This window comes from Diprion similis, chromosome 2 (assembly GCF_021155765.1).
Source record: "Diprion similis isolate iyDipSimi1 chromosome 2, iyDipSimi1.1, whole genome shotgun sequence".
NCBI lineage: Eukaryota > Metazoa > Arthropoda > Insecta > Hymenoptera > Diprionidae > Diprion > Diprion similis.
Window position 1 is genome coordinate 3,838,145 of NC_060106.1, and position 18,714 is coordinate 3,856,858.

At 48.6% G+C, this 18,714-nt stretch overlaps 2 protein-coding genes across 2 annotated transcripts; both read right to left on the minus strand.

Annotated features, from left to right (window-relative positions):
* Window positions 1–2,891: 2,891 nt before the first annotated feature.
* Window positions 2,892–3,530, minus strand: LOC124416215 (uncharacterized protein F54H12.2-like). Its single transcript, XM_046897140.1, has one exon. It carries the CDS (start codon window positions 3,528–3,530, stop codon window positions 2,892–2,894), a length of 639 nt encoding a protein of 212 aa, XP_046753096.1.
* Window positions 3,531–17,094: 13,564 nt separating this feature from the next.
* On the minus strand, window positions 17,095–18,681 carry LOC124416216 (zinc finger MYM-type protein 1-like). Its single transcript, XM_046897141.1, has 3 exons — window positions 18,613–18,681; window positions 17,266–18,529; window positions 17,095–17,138 (listed from the first exon to the last, which is right to left on the minus strand). Exons 1-3 carry the CDS (start codon window positions 18,679–18,681, stop codon window positions 17,095–17,097), a joined length of 1,377 nt encoding a protein of 458 aa, XP_046753097.1.
* Window positions 18,682–18,714: the final 33 nt, after the last annotated feature.

The following is an 18,714-nucleotide window of genomic DNA, read 5'->3' on the forward strand; positions in this document are numbered from 1 at the left end:
AATTGCAATGCGCGTTCGTCAAAATCGCAGAACTTCAGGTCAGACCGGCAGAAAAAATGAGGAATCTTGATTTAGAGACAAGTTAGCCAGAAATTCGACATTTTTCAACGGATCTCGGCTATTTATGAACCGATCCTGAAATTCTTGGGTGCGTTCGACAGGGCTCCAGACACTCAGCTGCCCCGCACCGGAAATTCAGAAAAAAGTTGGTATTTGGCCGAGAAACCCTCGATTCTCGTCGGTTCTCACCGTTCTGACCAAGTTACGGATGAGACGTCGAATTGCAATGCGCGTTTGTCGAAATCGCAGACATTTAGGTCAGACCAGCAGAAAAATTGAGGAATCTTGATTTAGAGACAAGATAGCCAGAAATTCGACATTTTTCAACGGATCTCTGCTATTTATAAACCGATCCTGAAATTCTTGGGTGCGTTCGACAGGGCTCCAGACACTCAGCTGCCCCGCACCGGAAATTCAGAAAAAAGTTGGTATTTGGCTGCGAAACCCTAGATTCTCGTCGGTCCCGACCGTTCTGACCAAGTTACGGATGAGACCTCGAATTGTAATGCGCGTTTGTCAGAATCGCAGACATTCAGGTCAGACCAGCAGGAAAATTGAAGATATCTTGATTTAGAGACGAGGTAGCCAGGAAGTCTACATTTTTTAACGGATCTCGGCTATTCATGAAACGATCCTGAAATTCTTGGGTGGGTTCGACAGAGCTCCGGACACTCAGCTGCCCTGCACCAAAAATTCAGAAAAAAGTTGGTATTTGGCTGAAAAACCCGAGATTCTCGTCGGTCCTGACCGTTCCGACCAAGTTACGGATGAGACCTCGAATTGTCATGCGCGTTTGTCAGAATCGCAGACATTCAGGTCAGACCAGCAGAAAAATTGGAGATATCTCGATTCAGAGACGAGATATCCAGGAATTCTACATTTTTCAACGGATTTCGGCTATTCATGAACCGATCCTGAAATTCTTGGGTGAGTTCGACAAAGCTCCAGACTCTTAGCTGCCCCGCACCGAAAATTCAGAAAAAAGTTGGTATTTGGCTGAAAAACCCTAGATTCTCGTCGGTCCTGACCATTCCGACCAAGTTACGGATGAGACCTCGAATTTTCATGCGCGTTAGTCAGAATCGCAGACATTCAGGTCAGACCAGCAGAAAAATTGGAGATATCTCGATTCAGAGACGAGATAGCCAGGAATTCTACATTTTCCAACGGATCTCGGCTATTTATGAACCGATCCTGAAATTCTTGGGTGGGTTCGACAAAGCTTCAGACACTCAGCTGCCCCGCACCGAAAATTCAGAAAAAAGTTGGTATTTGGCTGAAAAACTCTAGATTCTCGTCGGTTCTGACCGTTCCGACCAAGTTACGGATGAGACCTTGAATTGTCATGCGCGTTTGTCAGAATCGCAGACATTCAGGTCAGACCAGCAGAAAAATTGGAGATATCTTGATTTATAGACGAGATTGCCAGGAATTCTACATTTTTCAAAGGATCTTGGCTATTCATGAACCGATCCTGAAATTCTTGGGCGGGTTCGACAAAGCTCCAGCCACTCAGCTGCCCCGCACCGAATGCCGGGCATTCGAGGTCCTCCAAGTTCAATACTTGTCGCGCAGTAACATTTCCAATATATTTCGATTTCTCGCGTCCGCGGGCAACAATACGATGAGCGTTACGTGCGATTTCTCGTAGATTAACGGCTAGTTGAAGCAGAGTGATGTCACCTTCGAACCACTCGATGCCGTGGTGGTAACAGGTAACGTAATTATTCACGGCACGTTCTTTAAGTGGCAGATCCGCGAAGGGATATGGTGGTTCTACTAGCCAATGTGCCGAGTAGCGATTGAGGGTGACGACTGTCACTTTTTTCGGTATGAATTTGCCGTAGACATCTCGAAACCCTTGGATATCTATCACGTAATCCATACTTGAGCTTCAACGAACGTACTCGAGTGAACAAAGATTGCAAGAGCTATGCTGTCGCGGTGTAGTTTGAATGCTGACTGACTCGGCATTGCAGTTGCGTGAGGCGTTTTATATGCAGCCGTGTTTATCCGATGTCTCCAACTGGCCTGATGCTCCCCTTGAAGACGTTGGAGTGGAGGAGTGAGCGCGTCCCCTCTAGCGGAAGTCACCACCTGCTGTGTCGCGACAGCGCCCGAGATGGGATAGGAGTAACTCTTACCCCGAAAAATCTGTAATGACCTGACGTGCAGCATCCACTTCAATCAGATTATCGAATTCAGCGTACACCAGGCAATTCACAGTTTGTTTGAGGGCTTCGTCAAAGCGCACTCCGACCCTGAGAGTTCCGTGTTTGATGAGCGACCAGTGAGACGGACAGTTGGCGGAGAGATCGGGAGTTAGATGAAATGCCATTAGACAATTTCCTTTGGCGAACTGTTATCGATTGATACCATTTCCTTCGTTCAGAAAATGAATCCCCGTACCGGAGAAGAGGGTGTGATAGGCGTCCACGTAGAGATCGACTTTGCCAAAGTTCATCTGTAGCGGTTTCGATGGAACTTGCACTCCGTCGACGTATAGCGAGAGGAAATTCAGAAAGTAGTTTTGAAAATTGAATGGATTGCGTTGTCTGCCTCCGTTGAAGGCTTTATTGCTGACAAATCCGATCATCACTCGTTTCGGTAGCTGACCGAGTATCACATTATCCAGCGTTTCTGCTTGTACTCCTGCATGTATGGTAAAGGATTTCACCTCGACTCTGGTCACGGGGTATTTTGCTGTATCTTTGGCTAGTGTCCGTGCATGCGCCAACAAGATTCCGGGGCTGATCTTCACCCGACGAACGAGCAGCGAAGTTTCCAGGATGTGTAGCTTGTGGTGATTTTCGGCTTCCATGATGCAAAAGCTATCTGACGAGGCGAAGACGCAGTTCCACACCGTTGAGTAAAACTTTGTCTTGATTGAATACGTCGCAGTGTAGATGACCAATGAGATCAACGGTACGGGCATTGCTCGTGATCCGTTTGCGTTCGATGAATCCGCGATCCGCACCGGCAGCGTCGGCGTCGTATACATCTGATACTCCTTCCTCGCTGTCGTACCATAATGCCGATGAAAGATGAGATTTCTTGGCGTGAGGTGCGTAATTCAGTAGGGTCTCTATGTACGCTCGATAGGCATAAGAGTTGTTGGCTGGGGAGACTAGTTTTTGATTGAAGAATATATCGACTTGATTGAACATTGAGTGGAGCAGATTATTTACCGGAGTGGCGTGCGGAGTGGGTGCGTTGCCTTCGCCTGCTGGGGTGACCGGAGCCGATAGCTGTAACTTCACTCGTACGCTAAGCATAGTGTGTGCCAAGTCGATGTACTCATCGCCGTTTCCAGGTACAACAAATTCAATCGGGGAATCATCGGTTAGAGATGATACGGGCTTGTAGTGTACCCATTGACCAGCCTCAATAGACGTCTGCGTTGGTGGTAGAGAAAATAATTCCAGTTGCGACTTCATACACTCACCCGAATGCGCGTGCACGAAGGCCATTGCTGATGTTTACGTTGTAGGCGTGCGGCGCGTGGATTTACCGGGGTCCAAATATGTCTGTAAGGGCCCGTTTTTTACAACACTTTTTCCGTTTTGTTTTCTTGGTGGTTCCGGCCCGCTTGGGTGTCTTTGCCGTTGTTTTCTTCTTCGACCTTCTCCGTCTAATTTTTCCCGCTGTACCAGCTGTTCGTCGCGCGTCGACAAGACTGTTCACGCGGGCGATGTTTGACCGACGCGCTTATCCTACGGCACGCCTTTTATAGCCAGACCCCTTCATGAGTTTATCAATCTTTTCTTCAACAGCTCTCTTCAAATTATGTCCCGATTCTGCGATTCGCCTCTTGACTGACTGTTTGAACGGTGTGTCGTTGTTTATGTCTGACATAACGTTCATCCCTGCACGCAGTGCCTCTTTTCCGACCACTCTGGCACCACTGGTCGGCAACGGAAATATTCGACGAAACAGGCCTCCCAAGAAGCTCCCGATTCCGTGTCCTCGCTGATGTGGTGCACCTCGGTAAACCGTTTCTATGCCTCCACCGCCAAGTTGAGCTTCGTAATGATGCGCGTAATGGGTCATGTTGTACCTGTTGTTCTTTCTCTTGTTATTTTTGCCGCGTAACTCCTTACCCCCGTTTCAACGTGATTTCATCCAATTACTGAATCGTCTGAAGTGCAGCGTAACCGTCAAAGTCCCGCGTGCGAATGGCGCTGGTCTTCCGAATTGATCTCTTATATCGATTTCGATGGTATGAAAGTTGGTCAGCATCAGTGACACGTAGTACAGCTGTGACAAGGTTTTCATCTCTGATTCGCCTCGTGAGGTGCTGTCTTTACCACATGTTTGAATGACTCGTAACAGCGGTTCGTAAACGTCTCCAACGATGCGTGGTTCCACTAGGTCGCAATAAATAAACATCTGGCAGCCAGGGACCCTTAATGATTTGTTGGTTTCGGATACCTTGCACTCCGATATCACAACTGCACCATCTTCAGCTGAACCGCAATACGTTACGCAGGGAGCCGTTTCATCTTTCGGTGGCACATACCCTGGTGGGTGTTCAAACGTAAGTGGATAGTGGATCTCGGCCAGCCCAACTTCCTATTCACCCGTTAATTGGATCTGACGCAGTAACTGCGTAATGTAACAGCACGTCCGATTCTCCGGAAAAAACTGCATCGAGCTGTTGCTCGGTAAAGTTGGGTAAAACTGATCCCGGGCCATTTTCGTTTCCTTTGCTGCATGAGATCGACAATGAACCAACAGAGACTGAGGGTCATGCCACGGTAGTGCGCAGTTTTATCAACTATGCGTTTTCCCCCTTCACGCACTGAAGTCCAGGCTCGTAGAACAAACCGTCGATCACCTCGCCGTTGAGATCTTCCAAGACGTATACCATCGGCAAACGCGCAAGCACTCGCCGGATCTTGAATAATTCTTCGCTCCAGTTTGCTACGTAGCCTTTGTCGAACGTGCCCTTGGTTTTACTTATTCGTACAAAGTCATTCTTGCCGAACCTCGGCTTGCCGTTGCTTGCTGACGGGGTGGATAACGCTTTTGCATGTGGGCACGTGCCGTTGCAGCATTACGAAGCGTCACTACCGACGGTCCATCCCAATGCTCGAGTGAATCGTGTTGTTGTATGCTTGCACGACTTGCGGCAAAACATCAACGTAGCGTCGCGTCTTTTTGTGCGTAAAGTAGCGCCACAGACGTTCCTTGAGCGTACGATTGAATCGCTCCACGATAGCTGCTTTGATGTCAGGATTACGTGTAACACGATATCGTATTTCATTGTCGCGAAGTATTTTCTGAAAAGCTCTTCCGACAAATTCTTTACCCTTGTCCGTTTGCAGCAGGTCGGGTCTGCGCGGCGTAGTGCGTAACACTTGCTCAAAACCTTCAGCAACGGTTGCGGCTGTCTTTCGTTTTAGCGGGACCACCCAAGCGTACTTGCTCAATACGTCGATGACCACCAGGAGATAACGAAAACCATTGTTGCGACCTTTCATGGAACTCAGATCAGCCAGATCAGCTTCCCACACGTCGTCTATGTTGGAAACGCTGTACCTTGCTCTCGGAAATTTTCTGTGCACGGGTTTGTGTAACGTGTAGGCATCCTGAGCCACCAGCCATTTTCTCACCGATTCGCGAGAGTTAATTTTGCGCGCAAGGCGTTCCAGAATTCGTGCCCCAGCGTAACCGGCGGTATGCGAGGGATCGTAATACGCTTCTTCAAGCAGAGTCGTCATTTTTCTTCTTCAGCTGAAGTGTTTTCCAACTAGATTTTGTCCTGGTGACGCGATTGCGTAGGGCGTATCCTAAGTCGTGAGATCGGCTGGACACGGGTGTAACGCTTGCCCCGCTTCGCCGCTTCGTTGACGAGCTACTGGTGCGTGGCAACGGTTGTTGCGGAGTGCCCTTCGATAGACCCGGCGCATCGAATGTGCGTATGTCTGTCCAAAGCGTATCGTTATACCCACGTATTCTCGGGGTACGTTGAGCGTGTGAAAAAACCGTGCAAACTGGCCAGCCCCTGCGGGAGTAAAAGTCCAGGTCGACGATGTTTGTCCCGGGAACTGTAACGCCGTCTATCAAGACGGTTCCTGTGGCATTGCACGTAAATCGCTTCGGTACGCCACCGAGATTGCGCATCAGCATTTCGGCCTTTGTGCGGTACTTTTTCGGTACTGCTGACCCGACTTTCTTTGACTGCGTTTGAACATTGTCAGGGCTCGCAGCGGCCCACCCAGCACAGAGTGATACCACTGATTTTTCGGCTGCGTTTTCGTCTTCCTCCTCCTCATCCTCCTCCTTCTCCTCGAGAACATCTAATTTCATGGGCTTGCGTGCGTCGTTTGCAAAAAACAAATATCGTTGAAGTACCTGCTGATATAGTTTCCACTTTTCTGCATCGTCTTTCGACGGATGGTTCAAGACGTCCTTCATCTCGCTGTCGAGCCTTGAAGCGGGATCGGTGCGAGTGGTAGATGTATTTCCAGGCGAAAGCGTAGCGGCTATACCCTCGCTGACACGTTGTTGAAATCTCTCCATACTTTCCATCGAAATTAAAACCATCTTCTTTGTACGCTCCATCTCGTTATTTGGAGAAGAGACTGGAAGCTAGAGTACCGAGTATCGGTACGAGTAAGAGGGCGTGGACACCGTTCCCACGTTGAACAAGAAATCGCTTTTTCGACTTCCAGGTACCCTGGTTGCTGGCCAATCTTCGTAATGTCCGTTTATGACGCCCCAGACGAATTTTCTGCGCTCTGGACAGTGCTACGTTACCCTCCAAGGTGTTCAATGCACACTCACAAATGGTCTTTACCAACGAATCATCTGCTGTGCGTAGCAATGCTGATCTCTGCGTCGGGTTCAATTTCTGCAAGGCGTGCAGCGCTGCGGTGTTTGCTTCGGTGAAACCAGCACGAGCTCTGCGTCCGGGCGCGGTACGGCGTATTCGAGGCATCACAACTGAACGACTGGAACACGATGCGCGTTGCTGACCTTTATATCCTTTCGCGGAACGTAGACATAGTGATTTTCGTCCGAAGGAAAGATATTTGATCGGAAACGGCAATTCTCTGGAGTGGATTGCTTGAGGTCGAGAAGTAGATATCCGTGCGGCGCTGCGGTAGCGTCGTGATAGGCCTCTTGAACAAACCTCGGATTCTCGGGATATACCTGTCTGGCGAGATGCTGAATCTGGGCGCGATCCCGTGGATTTTTGAAGAAGACTATGTAGTTTGCGTTGAGGGAAATATCTCGTTGACCGTGTCCCTTGTGAAACAGATTCTGCGTTATGTAGAAGACGCTGAGATTATTATGATGGCAGACCTTGGTGAAAAGATCCACGACAACGTTGTTTGAAACCTCTCGCATGAAATCGTCGATTATCAAGAGTTTCGGATTTTTATCGCCGTCGTAATCGGCGTGTTGGGGTAACTCTTCGCGGTACTCTGTACCCTTATTCCCGCGACTAAATTTTGTGTCGCACATCGACGAACCATGACGCAGAAAATTCTTGACGAAATTCGATTTGCCGCATCCTGATGGACCGGCGATGATGGCCGGAAACGGATGTTTCCAGCGTGTGTCCGTCATTGATGAGCGGGATTATTGAGCGAAGTGAGAAGAAGAAGAAGAATTCAGAGATGATGCAAGATCTATAAAAATTTAATCAGTTGAAGACACGTTCTTTTACTATGCAAGCCTGTTCGCGGCGGCGGCGGCGGCGGCGGCGGCGGTACCCCTTCGAGCGCTGACCATGAGCATATTCAAGCGCACGCGGGCCGCGCAGGTACGAGCTTATCGGCGCGGTCATAAACGTACTAGCTGATTGAGCGTGTGGCGCGTACGCCATGAGCTCGCTCGTACGCGTGCGCGCTGTGATATCAGCTTGAAAGCAGCGTGCCCCGCCGCGGTTGAAGTGCTAGATTTTTTACGTGCAATCTGAGATTTTTGTTTTTTACAATTTTTCATGCTGGATTAGGATTCACGTGTGGTACTAACCTTTATACAGCTGGGTGGTGCGCATACAAGCGGGTTTCTCGTAGGGTGTCCGGGGATGAGAGTCTCGCCGGTTCGAATAACAGCTGGATGGGGGTAAGAAGCCCATCGGTGGTCTCTGTCTGTTTGTTTGTCTGTCGGTCGAGCGTGTGCGTGGCCTGTAAACTTCCGTCCGGGTGTTTGTACCGCAGGGGTGAGAAGACGGTAGCGGGAGCGTGAAACTGTTTGGAGGCTGGGTTGATCATCACCCAGCGCGGTAACCGTAGGGCAGCGTGTCGAACCTGTCGACGCAGCAACGCCTTTTCGCGAATACAGGCTTGCACGTTTTGCACTCGGAGCGAGTCACCACTGCGTGCAGTTCCGTACGGCGAATAGCACGATACTCCAAATTGATGGGTGCAGCGGCTTCTACCACCATCCCTTTGATGGCCTCGAAGTTAATTTTCGAGCTCACCGTGTTTCAGCGTTATACCTTTCACCTTGCAAATTTCAACCTCTTCACCATTCGGACGTTTGACGATGAAAGCGTAGAACTTTGGCCCCCCAGAGACAAAAGCCCGTATAAAGCTCCCACGGCCGTAAGGCTCCAGCTCGTCCGTTAGATCGCCAAGGAAGTTACCCGTAGGAGGTTCATACGCGTTTGGTCGGTGGTGGTTCCGGGTATAAATCACTGAATCGGTATCGTAGTAGAGAACGCGCCGATCGAGCTTCTCGAGGTACGAGTAGAGCTTCAGCCGAGCCTGAGCAGTGGTGTACGCGGCAATCACGACGTTCGCCAGTGCTGACGGTTCAACGCTGTGTTGCGCGTGCGACCAACGCACGTACAGTACATCGTCGTTTACAGGCAGCAAACCGGACACCTCGACTTCAGGGTTGGTCAAAAGCTCGAGCAGCTGCTGTCGCGTCTTGATAACCTCCGTTTTTACCAGGTTCTCACGTTGCCCAAACTTACCCCAAATTGAGTTTAGACATAATTTAGAGACCGATCGCATACCGGGATTCTTTGTAATACGGTCGCAATCTAGCCGTATACCCTCGACACGTTCGTACTCGTCGAGATACCGCATTTGAGCCGACTCGTCCTCGCATTCAGCAGGCCAGCCGCTTGCCTCTTGCTTAATTTTGAGGAAGGTGTCGATGTAGTCGGCGAAATGCCCACCTTGACGAGTAGTCGGATCAAAAGATGTTACCGTATACTGCCAGATTTCGCGAATGCTCTTGATCTTATAGCCCATCTCCACGGCTTTTTTCAATTCAACGGACACCCACGTGCCCTTGAATTCTAGCGCGGCCTCGTCATCATGTCTACACTCACCCTGACGCAAACTCTGACAACATGAGCGGCACAAAGCAAACATGAGTTTGTCATGCATGCGCACCGGCAAACCAGGGTGTTAAAGATTGCGCGGCGGTAAAACTCGACATTTGATCAACCCCTAGACTTGCGTGATGTCGCAACCGCTCGCCCCTGTCAGGAGCTTACACTCCTCTCCAACGTAAACCGTCGGGTGGCCAACTTGGAACCATCCATTCTTGCAGATGAACGGATACAACGAATAAACATCGACGTATCGTATTTCCTCGCACGCGTTGCCCGCTGCATCCGTTTTCACCTCGTAGTATCGGGAAGTGTTCCCCGTTCGACCGCCGTAGAACGCATCACGCGGGTCGAGCGCTTCGCTCGTGGCAGTGGCAGTGGTCAGCGGGTGTGTCGCCACGTACTTCCTCATCTCCTCGTTCTCCCTCAAGCCTCGATCAAAGACGCATTCCCACTGCACTGTCACGCGGTAACCCAGTTCACGCATACGCTTGGTCTTCGCACGAGTTTCTTCGTAACGCTTGTCCAATGACTCACCGTTAACGTTACGTCTGTCGCGGTTGATTCGCAAACATTCGCGACAGCCGTGCCAGAAGCACCCATGGAATTCGAAGACGTGCCGCGTGCCGTCGCCCGCGACATGGCATCCGTCCACCTTGCGACCTGTCTCCGGAATCCGAAACTCACGCCCGTTTCCGGCATGCCTGATGTAAATGCCCAGCTCGCGCTCCTTCAGGACTAGCTATTCCAGAGCCTTGCGAGACTGGGCGTCGGCAAGTCGATAGCCACCCGGTGGCAGGATACCTATTCGCTCTGGTTTTAAGAAATTCTTACGGAACACCGCCGAGCAAGCCGAGGCAATTGTCATGCTCTCGGTAAAGGGATACACTCTGCCGCATTCCAGATATACGTCCCTGAATGCTACGCACGCGCGCCGCAATATATCGACGTCCGACCGGCAGTACGACAGCAATTCCGCATCAAAGTCAAACACTTGATCGTTCGTTACATCCTCGTTGTACCACAAGTAAAACTCTGCTCGCGCATCGCTACTCATGGTATCCGGAGAGTAAAACTTTGCTGCGGGAAGCGGTCCCACGTAACCAACGTTTTCAGGGGTATTGAAAAGGTGACGGAATACACCTTTCACGGAAGCAGCCGGTAGTCCAAATGCCTTCGGTAGCGCCGATAATGCCATAGGCATATACGCTAGAGAATCTAGAAAACGGGTGTGCCCCGTTTCTAGCATAATGATCTTGCTACCGCTTAAGATGACCTGCGGCGGATTTCCAGCCTGCTCAACCATATGCCGCAGTACGAATTGCGCGTCAAAACCTTTTGCATTGTGTGCAATGCATACTATACGTGCAAAGTCGTGAACGGGCCGAGTAGCCAAGTCTGCCAGCTCCTTCACCGGATCCCTCCTGAAAACGAACTCACGTACGAGCCCGCAAGCGGAACATCCGTTCGATATGTCGTGATCGTGGATACATTGCGTATATCATCATAGAAAATAAAGATGTAACGTTTCGGCCTGGTCGCGTCTTTTAGTGGCGTCATGTAGCAGTAGTGATTGTATGGTCTGTTGCATCGGCACGTGGCGCAAAAACGAGTTTCACAAATGTGATTCCGCCTCGAAAGATTTACGAATCGCCCGCAATCCAGGCATAAACGCAGTGTTGTACATACGGAGCGACGCGGACTGACGGAGCCGATCCTGTGGTGATACTCCAGGCAGCCGTTACCGCGAAACACGCGCCTGCAATCGGGACACTGGATCTCGCGAGACTCGCTGTTGCACGGTGGCGATGCAAGGCACTGTTGGCACTTTTCAGAGCATCGGTGTTCGTACCCGTTGTTAAATTTTCTATTGTAGGGTTGACAAAAGAAGGCCCCTGCTGCCGCCGCGGTTAAATTGACAATCGGACAATAATGCTGTTCGTCTGGATAGTACAGCAGATTCAAACGGTGCCTGACATCGCCTGTTCCGGTTGCTCTCACCACGGCAGTTCCGTCGTAAAATGCCGCTTCGCCGGTACCTAGCCTCCCCAACTCGTACACTGTGATGAGCAATCCCTCACGTGCCAGATAGTTCTGGAACTGTGCGATTTCATACACCGTGCATCCTGTTGGCGGAATCTCTACACCAGCGCTCGCAACAAGATTACGAGCCTCTGCACGCTGGATGCTTGACCTAGCAAACCTCACCATCTCGTAATGCTCGTGCAGGGCACCGCTGCGGGCCGGGCCCCTCTCGGCGTGAGCCTTGGCTACAACGAGGGCGCGAGGTAGGCACAGTCCGTCGCTGTTGATAATCTGCACGACGGATTTTTTAAATACCCCCGCATGCGTGATCGGCTTCGGCTTTCCGCGGCCCGTCGGTACGCCAACGCTGTGTACCGTCACGGTAAAGACACTGTCAACGCCAAACTCTGATGCGCTCTGGGCTACGCTAAAAACTAGCTTCCAAAGGTCAGTGTACCGCGAGTCCCTCACCGGACGGAACGATAACCGCGCAGGACCTTGACTGAAGCTATCAGCGCTAAACGTGAAACCTATGTAGTCGTTACTACGGCACGTTGCTACGGCATACGCATGCAGGTCCCCGAACGCGTCCTCCAGCCACCCCACTAGATTAACACCCGACTTAGGGGCCACGATCTTTATTCGTAATTCGCGCCCAGTGACAGCGAATTTACGAATAAATTTCGACGATTCACCGATAACCGTAAAATGGTTACGCAGTGAACTAGCCCCGTCCTCGGATGTCTGACTTGACTCAGACTCACTCGCAGCTTCACTCCACCGTTCCGTTTCCCTGCCCGTGCTTCCAGAGTTAGCTGTCTCTGGCACGTCGTCGTCGTCATCGTCTTCGTTCGTCTCGTATGTCACGCCTGAAGCTGTCTCTGTCTCGTCGTCTTCGTCATCGTCATCGTCGGACTCTAATGTCGCGTTAGAATCGTTATCGCGATTCATCCTGACTCTACCCCCACCGGTCTGTAAACCGGAGGTACTGGCACCCTCGTTAATGCCATATGGGCCAGCATCTCGTCTGACAATGGGTATCCCTGTTGTACATACAAAAACAAAATTCATCCTAAATCCTGTAGTAACGAACTGTCAATTCAATAGGTATTGTCAAATCTCGTAGATTTTACTAGAAACGCACACTGTCGAGTACCCGCGTGTTTACTTCCCCACAGTTTAAAAATCATCCTCATCCTCCGGAGGCGGTGTGAATGTCAGCTGTGTGAACACTTCACTCTCGGGAGACAGCTGCCACGAGAATATCACAGCCTCATCCATCGGCGATATTTCATAACCGACCCCTTCTTCATCTTCTTCTTCTACCCCTGCTTCTTCTGGCTCGCGAACAACGACCGGCTCTAATTATCCGCCCGAAAAGAAATTATGCGTGAGATCATATCAGAATACCCTAGTTACTTGCCGTTTTAAAACTTTTTCTATACCTTTAATATCCAACGCTTCTATTGGTCTCGGGCACGACAACACTAGGGTTGACGCGTGTGATAAATCAATTTCTGCAACGGACGCAATAACTTCTATCAGTATACGCGATAAAGAAGACTTTTTCTTCAACCTTTTGAAAGACAGCTCACATACACACGACGTATTTACACACGGGTACTCCGCGATGCGGTATATCGAACATACAAATTATCTGGACTTACCGTCCCGTTCGGCAGAATTCACCCTCTCTACGGACCCATCTGCTTGTTGATTGCATGCAGGCGCTGCCTGCTTCTCGCAAGTCGCACATGCTTCCTGTAGAGATGCTTCGATTTTCGGCGTCCCGTTTAGCAATGATAAGAAATCTAACGGATAGAAAACTTGATATACCGTTCACGCACAATATATTTACACACGGATACTCCATGCGGAGTCATATCGAACAGGCAAATCATCTGGGGTTACCATCGCGAACCGGTTGCGCAGCCTCCTCCACAGCCATCGCCTCGTCCACCCCACGTTGCATATCAATCTCCTCGCATCTCGCACAGGCCGCGCTGAGGGCAGCTTCGTTCTCCGCTGTATCCATCAGCATTGATCTTAATTCTACCGGATGAAAAACTCGATGCAATTCTTTCCACATTGTATTTTTCTTCATTCTCTACCCCATATCGGATATCCGGTTATTTAAATTCCACAATGATTAAAACCTACACCACTCATAGCACAAACACCGTTTCAAACTTACCTGTGCGCTCCTCAAACTCGGCCATCAACCCACGAATAATCGCGAAACGGGAGGCACCCCGCCTACGGATCACCCGCACGGCCGCACTGAGACACTCAAAATTATTGTGCGACCGTGCCCCGCAGACCGCCAGGAGGTGCCTCAATTGCCGAAGCAATTCCGCCGGTGTCATCCGGAACAACACCTCCCGACGGAAAACGGGACGCACGCGTCGAAGAACACCGTTGCTCTTGCGGGCTAAACTAGCCGCCTTCGCCACAGCGTACCGTAGCTCTGAGATTTTACACATTTCGAAATATAGGGTTCTATTTTTCAGCAAAGCGATTTTCAAACTGCGAAGATCTCCGAGCGCACAACTATTTATAAATTCAGTAGGTCGGGCTTTGTTTAGACCAAATGCTAATACAATACGCTAACCCACCGCTCCTTAAGTGTATGAAATTTTACTATGACCCGCTAACGTAAACCCTCCGCGGCAGCTAGTGCCGAAGCACCCGTAGATGGGCTGAAAAATAAACCAAAGCCACGTCGACCAAGATATCAGTCCTCTGCCCAATACAGACTACATGTCAGCGTCGGAGGATCCATCGCTAGACTACAAAATCAGAATATGTCACACAAATACAGGACGTACAGTACAAGCGCTAGCATCCAATCCTTCGTAGTATCATCTACCTGCGATTTTTGGTTGCAAGAGAGTACGTTAATTTTACGGGAACGTTGACAAACACGCAATAAGATTCCCTCAGCATCCTTTCGCTGCCCCGCAGTTATATCAAACGCTGACCCTTTCAGGTGTAGGGGGTGAAGCGAGAACCGGCCTATTCACTGTAACATCCTATGAATGATACGATATCGAAATGGGTCAATCGGTGAGATCCCTTCGCTGTTCTCTAAGGCATAACAATCAACATACCGTAAGGGTGTACCACGGAAAGTGGGGTCCAGCCTGTCCTCCGGCGCAAGGCCCAAACATTACTCACATAACATGAACCATACTGTATACACCCGCAACCCTTCTCATCATCTTTCTTCTCTTATAACGGCTACATATACTTCCCTCGATAGACGGTAACTACCTGCACCACCCTCCGTAACGGGCACGAGATATAAACCTATTGCAGCTTTGTCCGTTGAAGATCGTAGAATCATCTTGCGACATTGAAATGAGACAGCCGGTGAAATCCTTTCGCTGTTCTCTAAGTCAAAGCAATCAGCATACCGCAAGGGTGTACCACGGAAAAGCGGGGACCAGTCTGCCCTCCGTCACAAGGCCCAAACATTACTTACATAACATGAACCATACTGTATACACCCGCAACCCTTTTCATTATTTTTCTTCTCTTGTAACGGCTACATATACTTCCCTCGATATACGGCAACTACCTACGCCATCCTCCGTAACGGATACGAAATATAAACCTATTGCAGCTTTGTCCGTTGAAGATCGTAAACTCATCTTGCGACATCGAAATGAGGCAGCCGGTGAAATTCCTTCGCTGTTCTCTAAGTCATAACAATCAACATACCGTAAGGGTGTACCACGGAATAGCGGGGACCAACCTGCCCTCCGTAACAAGGCCCAAACATTACTCACATAACATGAACCATGCTGTATACACCCGCAACCCTTTTCATCATCTTTCTTCTCTTGTAATGACTACATATACTTCCCTCGATAGACGACAATTATTTGCACCGCCCTCCGTAACGGACACGAGACATAAACCTATTTCAGCTTTGACCGCTGGAGATCGTAGACTCATCTTGCGACATCGAGATGAGACCCCGGAGAGGTCACTTTTAGCATACCGTAAGGGCGTGTGGCCACACTATACACACATCTTGCTTTCTTATAATATCTATGTATATCAACTCGGTCACTTTTAATGTCTGCGTATTCTACCCCTTGATAAATTGCATCCGTTTTACTCCCCTCGTGAAAACGGAAACGAGATATAAACAATGGCATGTGTTAAATACAGTCTGGTGGGGATCCCCTGCATGATCCAAGACATTAGATTCCTGTTAACTCTTTTCAGTTGCGTTACCAAGAGCGTTTAGCAGGGGCGGGTGAATCACACCCTTTGTAATCAACCCAGACGCGGGGGTGTGTCAGTCTTGCGACAACTACGAAAGAATCCTCACGTGAACTATGGCTACATCAAGATCTTCTGCACCAATGGGAAACGCGAATAAAATTTATAAAACCTTCACGAGGGCTTTAAAGAAGTCTGAGAAAAATCTTGTGCTGTCGACAACATACGGTCTGAATAATTCCTTTACGAAGAAAATAGTCATCGGACTCGGGTTACGGTTCGACGATCAGTTTGAGCCGGTCATCAAACTAGTCAACAACTCATCTGGGGGTGTGGGATTGTCACCTTCGTCCTGGTCGAGACTGGCGGATGAGCTGGACAACATTACTGAATACTTCGACATAGAAGGATACACCGATGCACAATGGTACTTTAATCGAATTGAGCTTGGTAACTGCAATATCGAATTGTCAACGGCACATGGCGAGCGAGCGATCAGATTCGAAGTACCTACTGATGCCGAAGTGACTGATCCAGAGGAAAAGGAAAGATTCACCACAGGCACCGGAACCCAGGACGAGAACTTCCAGTCACCCGCGAAACGCTAGAAACCGTATTAACCCACCATAGTTATGCAGAAATCCACCTTCAACGGTTTGAAAGCTATATTTGTGTGTGTCGACGAACGGTTGCAGAGGCTTCAACGTTTATGCCATTCGGTGAACGAATGTAAGAAATTATACGTCGCGTATGTACATAGCAGAGAAAGGGAATCTGACACCCCATAAGGAACCGAGTCTTCATCGTATTAGGCAAATAGCGGAGAAGGAGTACGGCGCTGCTCTGGAACACATCAGATCAACAGTGAGCACTGCCTTTGCGGAGAATTACCTCAGCATTGTCCTCCTTGAAATAACGCGTCTGTTTCCATCATACCTCGCTGTTGAAATCAAGCAAGCCATCGAAACCGAGGACAAAGTCTTGGCCAACCTTTAAATAAATCATTTCGTCACTACCAACAAACATCGGGATAACCCAGTGAAGACTTTTTTCCAATGACGACCGAGGGCAGCGTACAACTCACAATAAATCGGGAAGAAATGGTAGGCAATGTCAGTGTTACCCTAAGAATTTTTTCGTACGAAGAGGCGCGGATCAACGCTGTTACCCACCGACAAGCGAACGCTGATGTAACTGAGTCATTGTACGCGTCCGAAGAACAACCTTATCCGTGGCTGATACTGACATTACTGGTGACGGCTATAATTATTAAAGGTATAGTGGTAATGTGGGGCGCCATAACCATGACAAATAAAAATATCTTGCTCCAGCAACAAGCAAACGTTGAGTGATAACTCTTATAGGTATAGTGTACAAGCTCGATTCCAAGATTCTCATCAAGGTCATTCTTGTAAACATCACATAATGATTTGGCCGATAATTAATTTCTTCCGGAGTCAGATCATTGAGTTCTCTCAGAAAACCGAATCGGGAATGTATTTCTGTGTATGCGGAAATTCTTTTCGTTAATGACATAAAGAATTGGTCAATAATCGGAAGAAAACTCTGTACGCGAAATTTTTCTGATGCAGTCAACTCGACTTCTGGCGTATGCGCGTAGTCTAATGAATTCAGACGTACGTTACCTGTGCACTTTCGTTTGTTCTCCATTACATACTGTTTATTTCCACATAGCTCTGCTCCTCGACGTTCGTACCCCGAAAGTGAATCTCTTTTAATTTCAATGAAAGATTTAAGAGATTTGAGCATTTCTATTGAGGTGTTTAGAACTATCTCAGGAGACTGTAAGCATTTGCTTGTATGATTAACTCTGAAGAGAATTTCATTCCAGAAAACGGCAAAGATACCGATATCGAGCTTGGACATTTGGTCATATAACCCGCGTGCCTTGCTATTCTCTCCTACCATTTCCAATAAAGTAGATTTAATTTGAGCATAACCACGGACTAAAAATTTAGTCGCATCTGCTCGTGATGACCAGCGAGTTGTGCTTACCCTCTTCGGAACATGTACGGGATTTTCTGGCGTACATGCTGATCTCAAGCAACTAACGAGTGCGCTATAGCGCTCTGTCGAAGAGGTGAAAAAGACATAAATTTGTTCCAGAAAACTGAAAAAAAATTTAGCCTTGGGACAGCTATTCATTGTATCAGTTCCAACCAGATTAAGCGAGTGTCCAAAACAAGGAACCCAGCATGCTAAGTCATTCGCCTCTCGAACCAAAGCTTGAAGACCCGCAAACTTCTCGCTCACAGCCGATGAGTTGTCATATGACTGACCACGGCAATTTTTTATATTAAGATGTTTCTTATTTAAAAAATTCATCAAACCGTCAAACATATCTTTTGCTTTATGACCCTGGTTTGGCATAGAAGGCAAAAATCTCTCGACCTGATCACCATTTTCTTCTATGTAACGAAAGATTAAAACTAATTGATCTATGTAACCCTCATCTTTTGTAGAATCAAGAGTAAACGAATAATACTGTGAATGTTTAATTCGGCGAATAATTTCATCGAATACACGTCGAACGATCAACTGTCTAAATTCGTTGCAAATTGTCGACGAGAGGTAATTGACACGGCCTCGCCCACGGTTCGCATGATTTCCAATATGTCCTTTCAGAAAATCATCATACTCGGCAAGTAATTCGAGCAACCCAAGATAATTACCGTTGTGTGCATAACCAATAATTTCGTTGTCTCCTCGAAAAGGTAAACCACGCTCGCTAACAAAGAGAATCACGGATGCTACTCTTTTGAGTACATTCCACCAATAGTTTATTTCGTCGTCCAATTGTTGGATAAGTTCGAAATCGATCCAGCCCGATTCTTGAGAACGCGTTTGAAAAGAAATCGTAGCTTTGAGATGAGCCGAAGACGTCTCATGCTTTATCAAACGATCGCTAGCGTTTTTCCAGTCGCAATATCCACCGTGTGAAAATTGAGTTTCAACCGTATTCAATAATTTACAAAAGAAACAGTAAAGTTTTCCATTGCCTGGCGAAAAACATAACCATTCCCGTTTGATGGTTTCACCATTTTTGTGTTTTCATATTGTCCGGCCACGTACCA